The sequence below is a fragment of the Adiantum capillus-veneris genome, chromosome 27 (genome assembly GCF_014529385.1).
Source record: "Adiantum capillus-veneris isolate H3 chromosome 27, ASM1452938v2, whole genome shotgun sequence".
NCBI classification, from domain to species: domain Eukaryota; kingdom Viridiplantae; phylum Streptophyta; class Polypodiopsida; order Polypodiales; family Pteridaceae; genus Adiantum; species Adiantum capillus-veneris.
In genome coordinates, this window is record NC_140957.1 from 115072221 (window position 1) to 115089548 (window position 17328).

The following is a 17328-nucleotide window of genomic DNA, read 5'->3' on the forward strand; positions in this document are numbered from 1 at the left end:
ATTGTATTAGAGCACATTACTTATATATATGCATATGTCTATAGGTAAATATGAATATATACACGTATATTAATTTAAACATAAAAATGTACATATGAAGTTATTTCTTGAATTGACTTGCTTGGTTTTTAATTCTCTCGGATAAGTTCGCTCAATGATTGGTAAGACTCATGTTGTCTAGATTTCTTGGACAATCTTCATGAAAATGTCCACTTTTTCTTCCATAGTCTGAGCAATACGCCATGACTGGTGGTATTTCATTTGGTTCTGTCATGTCAAGCTTGGGTTGAGAAGTTTCAGTTTTGTACTCGCCAAGTTGTTGGCATCTTTTTTGAAAACACCGAGCATCAAGTTGTAGACAACTCCATCTTCACCTTTATATTGTCTTTGACTCGGTTCTTCACTTAGATTGGCTTCAATTGGCTGATCTGATGGATCTTCCATTACTAGCTCTCAACTATAGATTTGACCAATATGATACATGTACAACAATCTTGATTGTATATGCACTAAATGGATGCTTTACAGGCTCGTGCAGGCTTCTAGATAACCACTTGGATCCATCTTTTGCACTTCTATTTGCACCTCGTCTTTGAGCTTGCAATACCTAGCTCCACTGAAGTCTGTGAACATGTGGGAGTTCTCTAAATCTTCCTTTACACTGATCATTAGGATCGTAGCTCGTGTGCTGCTTTTGCCACTCATAAGATACCTATGGACTTCCAAATCCGTATACAAAACCTTATCTCCACTGTAGCCAAATAGCTATAAAATTTGCTTTGTTGCAGCTGTGCATGTGTTGCTATTGCTACTAGTTAGCTTTGATTCTCGTGCATTTGAACTCTTGGCTCAACTTGACTCCATGTTTTCTTGGTCTCTAAGAACTATCTTGTAGCAGATCCTGGTGTTGATTAGCAGAGTTACTCATGGTTGAGTTTGATAAGACTGCTTTTGCCAAAGTACTTTTGGCAGTTGATTGCTCTTAGACTCACAAGAGCTGATTAAATTTAGTTCGAAAGTGTCAGAATTGATTCCAGCCTTTGAAATGATGAAAATCTAGGCCTTGAATGACCTAACCTACAGTCCAATTGAATTGTGCCTCATTCAAGTTCTATGCGTGAAACTGCCCTAATGGCTTGATTTTGAACTGCACTTTTATATGCTCGATCACATTTTGATATAGCTTTTTTATTGTTCACTCAAGCTGCTTAATTTTTTGCTAACTATTGTGATTGGTCTGTGCATATTACTTCAATCTGAGCTAAGTGAGTCAGTAAATGAGATTTCCAAATTCTATCCTTACAAAGAGCTAAAGGACTAGTCTACAAACTTGGAAATTGAGTTATTATGTACTAATTTTGATCTGATGAAACCCAAACTTGACCAGTGACCTTGTATTATGTTGCTCTAACACTGTACAAGCTCAAAAGTCAAAAATCTTGTCTCTCAGAATCAATCGTGATTATTTACTTTTCTCAAATTTTACACTTTTTAGGCTTGTTTTGCCATATAGACGCCTTGTTGTAGTGTCTGGACAAATTTCATTGAGTTTGAACAAGATTTGTCCAAGTTATCAACTGTTTAGTGTCCGTAGACTTAATTTTTGAGAATCTGGCTTAAGTCTCACTTTTATGATCCAAATTTCACCAAATTTGATATGTGTAGTCTACTTGATATGCTTGATCTTGTGGTATACCCAGTTGTGCAAAAAATCTCAATTTTGGAGCAAATGTAAATAATCACGATTATTTAGTTCTGAGACTTTTTAGCATTTTTTTGCCAAGATGATGATACAAACAGGTAAAGCAACTCAACTTAAGCCCCTTAGCAAAGTTTCACAAAATTTGAATAAACCCTGCTCAATTTGTCAACAGTTTAGTGTCCGCAGATTGTCTTCACAAAATTGACCACGATTTTCACTTTAAAGATCCAAAATTTACCAAATTTGATGTGAGTGTTATGGTATGCTTGTGGTAAAACTTATGGATTGATAAAACTTGTGGCATGCTTGGCTGGCCAAAAATACTTGAAAATTAGACAAAAGTAAATAATCATAATTATTTACAAATATCAAATTTTAGCATAGTTTTTATCATTTGAGTATACACACATGTTAAATAATTTAAACTAAGCCTTTGACTCAAGTTTTACAAAATTTGAACAAGATTTATCAAGTCAAACTCAATTTCTTGACAATTAGTATAAATTTTAAAAATTTTCAAGTTTTTGGTTTGTTTTGTGATCCAAACTCTATGAGCCTTCACAAGAGATGTTTGTAATCATGCATAGAGTTTATGGTATCAACCTTGATCAATTTTGAGCTAAAAGTAAATAATCACGATTATTTACTTTTGGTCTAAAATGAACACTTTTTGTAAATTTTCCAATGGTCAGTCTTTTTGTGATATGTTTTAAGCCTCTGAGTCAAGTCAAAACTTAATTTGGCCTAGATTCTCAACAAAATGTAAATAATCCGAGTTTAAAAATTTACCTCAAATGCATCTGTAAGCTTACCCACTGGTTAATACAACTTTTATGAGCATAATCTCCAACCGATTTCAGTGGTTGACAATGTTTTGGTGTTGTTTCAAGCCGTAGACCTGAAATTTTTTAGCTTCACTTAAACAACTCATAGAATATTCTTTTGGAGTGAGCAATGATTTCAGATCCCACCTCGGATTCTACTTACCCTACTCCTAGGTTCTACTGCAGTTGGGTTGTGGAAGGTGTCCATAATTTTTTTTTTCTTGTTTTTTATTGCTCTATGAGCCTTGACCTTAAGACTTGTCTTGTCCATAAATCATTAGGTACTTAGCAAGTACAATCTACTCCCAAGTTACCTCTACACAGCAAAAGACGATAGTCTTACGCTATGCGGTTTTATAGAGAAATTTTAACTCTAGGTGATCCTAGAGGAAGTTAAAGGACAACTACACAAAATGCTCTTGTTTTCCCTAGTTTAGCTCTATTCTTTCCCAAAAATAGTGCCAAATGTGGATGGGTTTCCTAAACTCACTCTTATCTTATTGCAGACATAGAGAGAACCACGAACATAACATAGGACGAAGCTAACTCGACTAGTGCATAAAAGCTACTAGAGGGAAAACAACATACAACTCACATCTAACACAAGCTACACTCAAATGACCTAAGTTATCAAAAGCTAATCACTAATCGACAAACAAAACATGATTGTTACAACATCGAACAACATTTGAATGTTACAAAACTTCTAGGACAAGTATATAAGACCTAAGCATATAAGACCTAAGCACACATTCTTATGGTCTCAAATCTCACTTTTGATTAAGTGTAAAAACGCGATTATTAACAACAGTGAGATTTTGACCTAGTCGTTTCTAACCTCGAATGCATCTAAATGCTTAGCAATGATGCCCCAATACCCGCTTATACTTATTTTGTGATTTTTTAGTGTAAATTTCTAATTATGATGAAGTTAGACCGCGGGTTGGCAACACCAAAAGCTATGATTTACCATGATATGTTTACACCAATGCGTACAACTCTTACCTGTGGTTGCAATGCAACATACGTCACTGCAATGTGACAATCGACAAGGGAGAGTGAAGCATGAGAAGGAGAGAAGTGAGCATCGTTAGCTCATGTTGTGTATTTCTTATCCAAAAACTTAATAAAAACTTTACAAAGTTAGCTTTTATACTTTAGCCAAGGTTTGAAATGTGTAATGTTCGATGCCCAAGACCTATGAGGCTCTACAACTTACTGTATCTTCAACCTAGGTACAGTAACTAACATATTCCTTACATCTTGGAACTCTTATTGAGCCTGTAACACGTTACAATTATCACAATGGCTAAATAGATCGAGAAATTTCAATACATGGCCATTTTGGAAAAATGTGAAAAGTGTGTAACTCCAATCTTTGATGTGCATTCATAAGGCTTCGATGTTTAGCAGCTCCTATTAACTGATGTCGGCTTGGTTAACACACACACACACACACACACACACACACAAATGCACTTAGAGAGGGGTGAGGTACAACGAGGGGGAGAGACACATGTGTATGAGTCAAAGTGGATATAGAAGAGAGGGAAGAGGGATGGGCGTGCTAGGTAGAGAGGGACAGGAGGAAAAAGAAAGAGATCAAAGGAAATAGTGAGGGATGCTATGAAAGTGAAGGTAGAGGAGAGTGGAGAGAGGGAGTGAATGCAGAGGTGGGTTAAAGTGGGAGGGAGAGGGTGAGAGACAATGGAAAGGGGTGCAAGGGGGGGGCAGGGGGGATATAATAAAAGTGGGGCGAGTGCGAGAGAGGAATGGGAGAAGGGTTGTATCGATATGCCAACATCTAAAGACAGCTTGAGCACTAATAGAAGGAGAAAATAATAAGCTCAAATGATACATCTGTATATATAATCCCTTGTTTTGTTTGCATCTCCTTAAATGCACTTACACAAGTCATTTTTTTATTTGTGAGAGAGAGAGAGAGAGAGAGAGAGAGGGGGGGGGGGGGGGGGGGGGAGTGAGGAGAAATGGTGTTTTATAGAGGGGGAATGGGAGAGGAAGGGAGGGGGGGGGGCATGTGGAGAGAGAGAGAGAGAGAGAGAGAGAGAGAGAGAGAGAGAGAGAGATAAGGGGGAGGGGAAGGAGTAAACAGAGAAGGAGATAGACCATACCTTGCTATCTAAAACAACAACAAATTGTCTCTCCTTTTTCTCCTCCTCCTTTTATATAGAAAGAGAGAGGATAAAAGGAGAGATGGTGAGAGAGATTGAAACTAAGAGAGAGAAATAGTGTATGTAGAGAGAGAATGCGTGTGTAAAACAAGAGAGAGAAGGTTAATTAAAAAAAAAACACTAGTGCCTTCAATATCCTTCTTTTTCTTTTTTTTTAGTTATCACTTTTCTATCTTTCTCTCTACATCAAAAGAGAGAGAGAGAGAGAGAGAGAGAGAGAGAGGTCATGAAGAGCACTAGCAATATCGCTATTTCCCTCATACCCCACCCTAAACAGGTGGGATCAAAGATGAACCAGTGAAGCTGCTACGCCAATATCGACTTCTCAAGGGAAAAAAGTTCTGGATCGTAGAGGAACTAACTACAAATCAACTCAAGAATAAAGCAAACGAGCTGAAGAAGATGCATGAAGCACGCAAGCAAGGTAAACGGGCAGCCTATGAAGGGGGCAAAGCCGTCATCCAAGAGTTTCGAACTCCTAATCTGGCTCTCCCCTTAGCTGACCCCCCTTAGGTTTTTGTTATTTCCTTTATCTTATCTTCTTGATGGACTCTCAGTCCTTACTTGATATGTATCGATCATCCTTACTTACAAGCAGGGGTTTCATTAACGTAATCACGATCGGGTGATTACATCAATAACTCTAGTATTTACACAAAAAAATCACGTGATCATGTTAATTGTTAACGTGACTTTGATTTTGACTTGCAAAAACCTATAGAGCCGGTTAGCCCTCCAAGGTTTCTATTTTTCCCTGCGGGGCCCGCTGAGAAAATGAAAAAGCCCGACGGGAGTAATTATTTATAGTAAATAGTGTGCTAACCCGATCTTTTAGCTAGGAAAATCCTTGGGGAGTGTATCCGAGTGCTGGGTATAGTGAATTGACCTAGGGTTACAAAGTCACAGGTCCTCTTTTTGGGCCGAACATGATTCTTAATTCGATAAACACTTCTAAAAATTTTTAATGCGTTTACCGACATAAAGATACGAAACCAAAACAACTGAAAACTTGGAGAATCATGCTCATTGCGAAGAAGCCATTGATCCAAATGAGGGTTGTAATTAGTTTTGGAAGATGAGCATATGTAAATGACGAGTCGATAGTCAAGGGTCGGATGTCCTATACTAGTGTACCGGGCATATAAAGATCCTTGAAGTTTTGCATTTGAGTTGATTTACACTTATCACTCCACAATATAAGAGCTATAATCCTTGGTTGGGTTAAAATAGCTTTTATATATTGAATTGGTTGTATGGGTGGGCTACAATCCTTCACTGGGTACAAGTAGTCCTCAATTGAGTGATTATATTGAAGATTTATATGCATTAGTTCATGCATTGGTTTATACAGAGAGTGCATTATGTATTACGATAGATTATTAGTGCATGAAATGACCAATCATATATTTTATTGCTTTCGTTTGTTTTTTTGTAGCAAATGAAATTAGATGTGTCTTATTGTTTGCAAATCAAAGTGAACATATAAATAATCGTATAATAATAATTGCATAGAGAGATTCATAGCATTGTTATAGTTAGTACGCCATGCATAGACTACATTGCAATGTGTATGGTTGCTCACAATATAGGCGATCGATAGGTAGATTGACTAGCGTGCATTGAAAATCTCATATTATGCATCATGGTTACTTTCATATTGAATGGTTTTTAAATTATAATATATATTTGAAAATAAGAAAAATATTTCAAAAACTAAACATCTTGTTCTTTTGTCTTCAGTTTTAATTTAAAAGCAATGGAGCAAAATGTGGGCACAAGTGGTACGAAGAAGCCAAAGAATAAAAAAGCTCCTGGAAAAGAGTGGGATTATGCTCACAATATATGTGGCCGATATATGGAGTGGCAATGTAAATTTTGTCACACAAAAAAATCAGGTGGTGCACCCCATATTAGGGATCATTTTCTGGGTAGCACTGAAAACAGTTGTAAGAAATATGAACATCCTCAGGCACCTACAGTTGCAAAGCGTTTGAGAGAAGAGTTCGCCAAAAAGGGTGGCAAGAGACAACAGATATATAGATTTGTGGCTTTGAGTCAAGAGTTCCCAGAGCCAAATATTAACTCCGCAGATCCTGTAGTGACGCGAACTAACCTTGGAGAACAACTTGCGCAAGAAGAGAAAATTCCATGCAGTGTTCCTTTTAAATGTCACAATGAAGGTGGACTTTGTCAAATGCGTCAAAAATCATTACATCAAAGCTTTCGAGTGCAATCTCTAGAAGAAGCACAAACTGAACTCACCAAAGCAATATTCTTTATTGGAAGTGCTTTGGTCATGGTAGACAACAATCATTGGAAGGTTGCTTGGAAGAAAATCAGTGAGTTTGGTTCAGGATTTTCAGCTCCTTCTTATCACACGATAAGAGATGTTTTCTTGGATAAATGTTACATCGAAGTCAAAGAGCATGTTGGCAAGATAATACTTGGGATTATTTCGCTTTCAGGATGTACGATTGTGAGTGATGGTTGGTCAAATGTTCAGAGAAGACCGCTGATCAATGTAATGCTGGTTTGTACAAGGGGACAAACGTTCATAAAGGCGATTGATAGTTCTAGTGCAATTAAAAGTGGCAAATATATTTTTCAGGTCTTGATTAATGTAATTAAAGAAATTGGTGTTGAACATGTTGTTCAAGTAGTCATGAAAAACGCAAAGAATTGTAAAAACGCCAGTAAATTAATAAATAAGTGCTTTCCACACATTTTTGCCAATGGTTGTAATACGCACAGCTTGAACTTGGTGCTGAAAGATTGGTACACTAGCACATGCAAAAACCACATGGTTCGCCAAAATAATTCATACAGCACGTCAGGTTGTGAAATTTATCTTGAAACGACAAGAGTGCTTGATTTGTATAGAATGTGCATGTCAGTGATGCTGAAACTCGGTTTTGCACACACTTTTTTACCTTGGAATTACTTCTCCGTAATAAATGCGCTGTGATTGACACATTCAATTGCGTGGCCTTTGATGAATGGAAGCTTAAGCATAAAGAAAAAGTGAAAGATAAAATTACATGTCTACGTGGCAATGTAAACAAGGTTGCTTGGTGGAGGAGTGTAATGCATGCATACCATGTAATGATGCCCATTATGTTCACGATCCGCAATCTTGATCAAAGGGCGCCAAACTTGGGCAAAGTGTGGATGACATGGTGGCTTGCTCATCAAACAGATTTCTAATTGTGCTAGGGGTATCTGGGCGTGCTTGCTTGTATTTATATTTGTTTGCCATGCCAAACATAATATATATTCCTTGTGGAATATCTTGTGAACAGATTGCGTATCGACTACTATTTTGCATCAAACTAGTAAGACAAACTAAATGGTAATAATGACCACATGTAAATGTATAATATCCACTCCTTCCATCAAAATTCTTGTAGCAAACTGGACATTGGGAAGATGAGGATGCATCTGAAGTAGACGAGGGGACCAACTCCAGATGCATGACAAGGTAGCTGATGTGTGTCCCTTGTACAGGTGTTGGATTCACTCGCTGTGTCAGATTTTGAATGTCCTGACTTAAGCGGTGAATGCTTTTCTTCATCCGGACTTGTGAGGGTTGGGGTGTCTGGGTGGCTATAGAAAGCCGTGTTATTTCTACATCTTTCTCTACCAACTCTGTCGTGTAAATATCCTTCTCTATTTTTAACTGTAGGTTGGCGCCTTCCACTATCAATGCCTGCTCATCTTGGGTGAAAGTGACACAACTCTCCCTTAAATCATGAGTGGAAACAGTTGTCTCCTTTGGTGAGAAGTCTACTGGTCGTTGTTGCACAAAGTGAACATATAACATTTTTGCAAAATATAGCGCACAATTTGCATTGTGCAGAGGATGGCCATAAACCTCCAAATAAATCCGCTCAGTGTTATCTTTGATCGCATCATGGTTGCACTTCGAAACCTTCCACGTTCCTTTCTTGATCTCTGCGTCCTCACATGGTCATATTGTCTTGATCATGTCCTTTGTCACTTCTTTATTGATCTCTTTCCATTGCATATGGTTTGGATTTGCCCACTTTGAGATTCGACGAGTAGTATGTGTCGCTTATTGTGCCAACATGCCATGTGCCAGAGACTTCATGTGCTAAAATGCATTAACAACCGCTTGTTGTTGATCATTAGGCAGTGATTGGGTGCCAATATCTTGTTCTTCATCGGCCATTTTCTCTTAGAGCTGCAGTCAACAGATAGACAAATATTCAATATCATTGGCAAATATATATTCTCACTCATTGGGACACTGCGGGGAATCCACTAAGTCAAACCACAACAAATGCGACTAATTGAACCACAAGGCAAATTTGAAATAGTGAAAGTTAAATGACAAATTTGAAATGACTAAAGATAATTGACTCAATTAGGTGAACCACTCCAAACCAGATAGTACACTTCAATAAAAAAAAAAGAATACCCTGGATAAGACATATGTATATCATAGAAATGTTTAAATCGGATAAAATGATGGTGCAAGTTCAACAAGTGGACGTTGGACAGGGTTAGGGTATGTTTTTAAATGTTCTTTGAAAAATATCAACACGTCAGAAGCATTCCTTCTTTGGTCCCGCTCTTTTAACTTCATCCAACAATCTACTTTAAATTGAATAGCCCTCATAACATCTTCGTCCGGGTGGTGAAAAACTTCTTCTGGAAAATAAGCTTTTCTGGCTGCACCCCAAAAATCTGCCAGCATGTCGAATAGGTAGCCCAATGCATAAATGTCGCTCGCTTTTGTGTATGAATCTGTGCACCGTGGATCGTATAGTTCGGGAGCAATCCATGATCGCTTAGCCATCTCGACATTCCCTGCTCTCTGTGCATTCAAAACTGCTTTGTTCCAACTGTGTGCTTGGATGCAGATAATTATTTGTTGCGCGCTTAGCTAGTGTTTGTAGCATCATACCCCAATCAATGATGCCGACGTGGGGTTTATTGGAGCGAGTAAAGTTCAACATTACGTTGAGCAGCTGCAGGTCACTATGCACTATACCGACCGAGTGGGCAGCCGCAACGCCGTCGATTAAGGCATGAAAAATGGCTGGCATCTGCTCGATCACTGATTTGATCTGCACCGTATCTATCTCGCTTACAGGAAGATTTGCTACAGGTAATGACCTCGAGCCGTGTTGTAGCCTGTGCATGTGTCGTCTGAACAATCCGTGAGCGAACGGTAAGCGACACATCATGTCGCCCACGGTACCCCCATTGTAGTATGGGAATATCATGATCCAAGGAGATTTTGTAGTAAACCCAATGCACCTTACAATGGAGGGGTGAAGCGTTTTCATTCCTTGCTCTGTCTCGAAGCTGTCAAATTTTGCCTCACTCCCTCCCTTGTAACATTTTTCCACATATGTAATGTGGTCTGGAAAAAATGAGATGCCTTTGATGGTATACAATGTGTACACACGGAAGGAGCCTACTCCAATCCTCATACCTTCTACCAAGGCTTCGTGAGGGATGCCGACAAGATGAGTGCACTTTGCATTCAAAGTAGTGCGCATGATTGTGCCAGTGCCACTGGCATTGGATCGACCTCCCAAAGCTGCTTGCACATCTTGGGCCATCTTCAATCTCTTGGGTAAGGCTTATTGGTCCTACGCTTTCACACGCTTCATATTTACCTTCTGTTCTTCCCACAATTTATCCCAGAGCTCTAATTTTGACATGTCGCAGGCAGTTGGAATATCTTCCTTTAAGTCTCTGCAACATACTTTCATATTGCACAACACTGTCCTGACCTTGTGGTGGGGGTCAAATTCTCGTATCCTTGCTGGAAGCAACAACTCGTATTGGCCTTCAAATCGCAACCTGCACTCTGTGTTCTCCCATATAGTGCTAGTGATGTCTTTGATGTAGACATCGCTTTCACTAATCTGCTGTATGCGATCAGCTGCACATGATGAGATTTCCAAAATACATTCTTTACGAATGGCATGCATAATACTTTCTTTTGATCTTGTGTTATATTTGCACTAGACAATAAAAAAACAACATATCAAATACAAATTCATAGTTGCGAATGACACTAACACTCTCACACTATCTCATGTAAACTCTTAACCACCACTGGAAGACTTTAACAAACGTGCAAGGAAATATTGATAAAAATTGAAAATAATCTTGACTTAAAATTGCAATCCGCTACACGTATAAAATACAGTTCAAACAAGTGGTTTATAAGAACCTAATTCAGATCAACAATACATGTTAATAGTCTGGCACATTTCAGCATATATTGAATTTTTAACTTATATTTTTTTCCGTACGCACATACTAATTCAAACAAAGCATACACTGACTTAAAAACTTCAAAAACATTTAAAACATTGGAAGTATACAAATTGGACTAGCAAATTGTGTTCACACACTTCTTTACATAGAATTTATGTAAATGAAGCATTACAAATAGCCATAATGCTTGAGAGTCCTTTAAAAAGATCAAAAAAGAATATTAAACATGCAATTGATGTGCAAATTCTTTTTTACATATAATTTATATAAATGGAACATTTAAAATAGCAACGATTGATGAATAAAGTATTCTTTTGAATATGATTAGCTAGTATATAGTTTCAAATGGACAGTTAAAAACAACAAAGTCAAACAATTCATACATTTTGTATATGAAATACTCTTCACAGCCACGTTACCGACCAAGTATTTTATATACTTAATACTCAAAAAATTAACTACACATGCACATACAGATTATATGACGTTTGTACGGCCGGGTTAACGACCTGAACACCACATTTATGCAAAAACAGATGCTTCTAACAAACGATACTCTATTAGTCGCATTACCGACCGAGTGCCGCCTGAATCTAAGGAAAAACAATGGCCTGCATACGAACATCATATAGCCGCGTTACCGACCGATGCCCATATGTTTTTTGGGAAAGGGAAAGGAAAGCTGACTTACCATAAGGATACTAGATTCGCCGCGTTACCGACGTAGTACCCAGGCAGTAAGCCAATACTTACCACAAGGACACCATCTTCCCCGCGTCACCGAGGTGATGCCCCCGTGATAAGCATTGTTCCGTAGAACAGCTTACACACACACTCCCATTGTGTGGTAAGGTACCTTATTACTACCGCGCACTACAACAAAAGGCACGCTACCACACAACGCATACACACTCACACAACACATACCCAGATCGTGTGGTCAGGTACTCTGCTGTTGCCGTGCACTGCGACGCAGAACACGCTCCCACACGACCCCCTCTCTCCCTCCTCCTCTCTCCTCTCGACATACCTGCAAAGGTGGTCGAGGAGCTCTCTCTCTCTCTCTCTCTCTCTCTCTCTCTCTCTCTCTCTCTCAAGATGAAAGCAAGACAAAATAACACCCAGCGGACCCAATCGGGCCCGCGTATATATAATTCTGCGAGCCCGCCGGGCTTTTTAGTATTCCCAGCGGGCCCGTAGGGAAAATGATAAACCCCGGCGAGAATTTAGTGGGTTTGCAGGTCACCATAAACCGGGTTCTGTGGGATTATGTTTAGTGTAATCATGTAAATGTGTCAATAAGACATTGTGATCACACAAAATTTGACGTAATTACGTCAATATTAAATCCCTGCTTACAAGGAACTACTGTAATGTTTTGCTTTGGTCCCATGGGTCATATATGACCTCCGTGGACGATAATTCAATCAATCAATCTATCTATCTATCTATCTCTCTCTCTCTCTCTCTCTCTCTCTCTCCTTAGTACTCTCCTTCTCTCTCTTTTTAGTGATGTTTAAAAAAAAAACTCCAACACTAGCGATATTGGTAGTGCTTGAGCTTTATAAAAGAAAAAGCACCTTCCCCTACCTCTCTCTCTCTCTCTCTCTCTCTCTCTCTCTGTGCGTGCTCCCTAATTCTCTCTCTTTGGTCTCTCTCCATGCTCCGTAGTGCTCTCTCTATTAGGTCTCTCTTCTCACTTTGGCTTCTCTCTCTCCCTAGCGCTTTTTCTCTCTCTCTCCTCCTAATGCTCTCTCATTCTCTATTCTTTAGTGGTGTCTTTTTTTCCAAAAAAATGCTCAAGCACTAGCAATATCGCTAGTTCTTGAGTTTTTTTTAAAACACCTTTCCCCTTCCCCTCTTCTCTCTCTCTCTCTCTCTCTCTCTCTCTCTCTCTCTCATTCCCCTTGATCTCGCTTCCCGCTCACTCTCATTCTCTCCCTGTCTCCTCCGGCTCCACCACCCCTTTCTCCTCTCTCTCTCTCTGTCTCTCTCTCTCTCTCTCTATCTGTCGTTAGGTAGCTCATCAAGGTGGTGGAGTGTGGATAGTAGGGAGTTCACATCGTCTCAAACCTCCAATGCCAACAATTTGAGTGAAGTCGAGCCCTTGCACCTCTTGACGGAATTAGAGATGCCAGGAAGCTCGTCAAGCTTATCTCCTTTCGATCACTTGCCAACTTCTTAGCCAAGTTCAACTCCTGCACTACTAGTCAGTCCAAAGCTCAGGCTCACCCTCTCCCCCTAGCACTCTACTTTAGGCTTGTCTAAAAGAAAAAACTCAAGCACTAGCGATATCGCTATTACTTGATTTTTTAAAAGAAATAGAACACCTTAAACTCTCTCTCTCTCTCTCTATGTGTGTGTGTGTTTTTTCTCTCCCTAGCACTCACCAGCTCCCTCCCCCTAACGCTCACTTGCTCCCTCATCCGCACCCTCACCCTCACCCTCACCCTCACCCTAGTGGTATCCCTCCCCCTTCTCTCCCCCCCCCAACCCTCTCTCTCTCCAGCCTCGCTACCCATATCCCCTCTCCCTCCTCTCTTTCTCTCTTGTGGACTCTTGCACTACTTGGTAGACTTGTGCACTCCTTGCTCGTGGACTCTCACAATCCTTGGCAGTCTTAGCTAAGGCTCACCCTCTCCCCTAACAGTCTAGCAAGGTTGGTACTATATTGAAATTGAATTTTTTTGGGGGTATCTTATAAGTTTCACCCCCTAAAGAAAAGTGAAAATCATTTACACATATTGAGCGAGGCAAGCAAGGTATTCAGGGGTGGAAGACAATGGCAGAGAGAAAATGGAGCTGTCATGTAAGGCAAACAAGGGACGAGGGATGGGAAGCTGGCAAGCAATTGGCAAATAAAAGAGGGAGGGCAAGAAATTATATTTTTAAAAAATGTATGGCTTTGCATAGGGGACGACAACATGGTATTGATGGACTGGTTCAACTTAACAATTTCTTCCTAAGCGCGTGGAGCCCAACTCGATTCTTGACTGAGAATCTTTACATTTGGTTTAATGAAAAGTAGAGAGAGCCATACGTTTCTGGACTTAAATGAAAAATAAAATCTTTGCTTAAACGAAAGATGCAGGTCCACTCTTTACTTGGTGAGCCTAAGGCTCTTTTTTTCAAATTAGCCAGCACGCTCGTCTACGTAGAGCAATTATTTGACGTGCGATTACTGCCACGATCGTACGGCCCGATTGCTGCCATGATCGTTGCTTTTCAATCTCAATCTGTGCCGCTGCTCTCAATCTATTGCGTTCTTCAAACGCACTGATTGCAGATTGCAGGATATGTTCAACAGGGATTGGCATGGCTAGGAAGCTAGGATATGACCAACAGGGATTGGCATGGCTAGGTGCTTTCTGTCTGGAATGTAGTCTCTTGGAGTGCCATTGAGATTTTCGTCCGGAATGTCGTTTCTTGCAACACATTGATTGCAAGATATGCCCAACAAGGACAGGGCCAGCAAGCTCTGAGCTGTTTTCAGCAGATGCAAAGAGATGGCATCTCTCTAGATGCAAATACATATGCTTGCATTCTGGCACTATGCAAGATGCTGATATTGAGAATGCACTGATTGCTGGATACGCTAAACAGGAGCGGGCCAGGAAGCTATGGACTGTTTTCAGCTAATGCGAAGTGAGTGCATCTCTCCAGATGCAATAACCTATGCTTACATCTTGAAGCCATGCAGCAATTTGGAAGACGCTAAGATGGACAAAAAAGCTCATGACGATATTGTTAGTCAGGGGCTGTTGAAAAAAAAATGGTATGCTTGGCACAACCTTGGTCGACATGTATGCCAAATGTGGCAGGGCTAGGAAGCAGCCCAGTCACTTGGAGTGCATTGATTGCGGGATTTGCCCAATAGGGACATGGCAAGAAAGCTCTGGGCTGTTTGCAGATTGCAGGATATGCCCAACAGGTACTGGCATGGCTAGGAAGCTGTGGGATGTTTTCAACGTGTGAGAAGAGAGACCTATCCCTCAAGATGCAATCACCTATGCTTTTATGCTTGATACTGCCTTGGTCAGCTGGTTGACATGTATGCCAAATGTGGTGTACTTCAGAATTCACAAACCTGCTTCAGGAACTTCTTGTGCGGAATGTCGTCTCTTGGAGTGCAATGATTGCGGGATTTGCCCAACAAGGACAAAGCAAGGAAGCTCTGGGCTGTTTTCAATAGATGCAAAGAGATGGCATCTCCCCAGATGCAATCACCTACTTATACTTGCATCTTAAAGGCTTGTGGCATTACACGAGATGTTGTTGATTGGTTGACATGTATGTTAAATATTTCAGATGGCTCAGAAAAGTGCCTAACGAGCTTCCTGTCCGAAATGTTGTTCCTTGCAACGCATTGATTGCGGGATTTGCCCAACAAGGACAGGGCCAGCTACCTCTGAGCTGTTTTTAGCGGCTGCAAACTTCAAAGAGATGACATCTCTCCAGATGCAAACACCTATGCTTGCATTGTGAAGGCATGTGGCACTATGCAAGACGCTGATATGGACCAAAATATTCATGATGATACTGTAAGTGAGGGGTCGTTTTTGAGCTTCCTGTGCGGAATGTCATTCCTTGCAAAGCATTGATTGCTGGATATGCCCAACAAGGACAGGGCCAACACGCTCTGGGCTATTTTCAGCGGATGCAAATGCAAACACCGATGCTTGCATTCGGAAGGCATGTGTCTCTATGAAAGACGTTGATATGGACCAAAATATTCATGATGATACTGTTAGTCAGGGGTCGTGTAGAAAAAACATCGTGCTTGGCATTGTCTTGGTTGACATGTATGCCAAATGTGGTGCATCTCAAAAAGCGCAAAACCTGCTTCAGGTGCTTTCTGTCTGGAATGTCGTCTCTTGGAGTGCCATTGAGCTTTTCGTCTGGAATGTCGTTTCTTGCAACGCATTGATTGCAAGATATGCCCAACAAGGACAGGGCCAACAAGCTCTGAGCTGTTTTCAGCAGATGCAAAAAGATGGCATCTCTCTAGCTGCAAATACATATGCTTGCGTTCTGGCACTATGCAGGATGCTGATATCGAGAATGCACTGATTGCTGGATACGCTAAACAGGAGCGGGCCAGGAAGCTATGGACTGTTTTCAGCTAATGCGAAGCGAGTGCATCTCTCCAGATGCAATAACCTATGCTTACATCTTGAAGGCATGCGGCAATTTGGAAGACGCTAAGATGGACAAAAAAACTCATGACGATATTGTTAGTTAGGGGCTGTTGAAAAAAAAATGGTATGCTTGGCACAACCTCGGTCGACATGTATGCCAAATGTGGTAGGGCCAGGAAGAAGCCCAGTCACTTGGAGTGCATTGATTGCGGGATTTGCCCAATAGGGACATGGCAAGAAAGCTCTGGGCTGTTTGCAGATTGCAGGATATGCCCAACAGGTACTGGCATGGCTAGGAAGCTGTGGGCTGTTTTCAACGTGTGAGAAGAGAGACCTATCCCTCAAGATGCAATCACCTATGCTTTTATGCTTGATACTGCCTTGGTCGGCTGGTTGACATGTATGCCAAATGTGGTGTACTTCAGAATTCACAAACCTGCTTCAGGAACTTCTTGTGCGGAATGTCGTCTCTTGGAGTGCATTGATTGCGGGATTTGCCCAACAGGGACAAGGCAAGGAAGCTCTGGGCTGTTTTCAATAGATGCAAAGAGATGGCATCTCTCCAGATGCAATCACCTACATACACTTGCATCTTAAAGGCGTGTGGCATTACACGAGATGTTGTTGATTGGTTGACATGTATGTTAAATATTTCAGATGGCTCAGAAAAGTGCCTGACGAGCTTCCTGTCTGAAATGTCGTTCCTTGCAACGCATTGATTGCGGGATTTGCCCAACAAGGACAGGGCCAGCTACCTCTGAGCTGTTTTCAGTGGATGCAAACTTCAAAGAGATGGCATCTCTCTAGATGCAAACACCTATGCTTGCATTGTGAAGTCATGTGGCACTATGCAAGACGCTGATATGGACCAAAATATTCATGATGATACTGTAAGTGAGGGGTCGTTTTTGAGCTTCCTGTGCGGAATGTCATTCCTTGCAAAGCATTGATTGCTGGATATGCCCAACAAGGACAGGGCCAGCACGCTCTGGGCTATTTTCAGCGGATGCAAATGCAAACACCTATGCTTGCATTCTGAAGGCATGTGTCTCTATGCAAGACGTTGATATGGACCAAAATATTCATGATGATACTGTTAGTCAGGGGTCGTGTAGAAAAAACATCGTGCTTGGCATTGTCTTGGTTGACATGTATGCCAAATGTGGTGCATCTCAAAAAGCACAAAACTTGCTTCAGGTGCTTTCTGTCTGGAA

General features: G+C 40.6%; 1 protein-coding gene across 1 annotated transcript; it reads left to right on the top strand.

Annotated features, from left to right (window-relative positions):
* Positions 1-14061: 14061 nt before the first annotated feature.
* LOC147422607 (pentatricopeptide repeat-containing protein At3g26540-like) lies at positions 14062-16046 on the top strand. Its single transcript, XM_086503075.1, has 7 exons — positions 14062-14083; positions 14580-14779; positions 14854-14907; positions 15017-15081; positions 15285-15391; positions 15604-15722; positions 15825-16046. Exons 1-7 carry the CDS (start codon positions 14062-14064, stop codon positions 16044-16046), a joined length of 789 nt encoding a protein of 262 aa, XP_086359201.1.
* The last annotated feature ends 1282 nt before the right edge of the window (positions 16047-17328 follow it).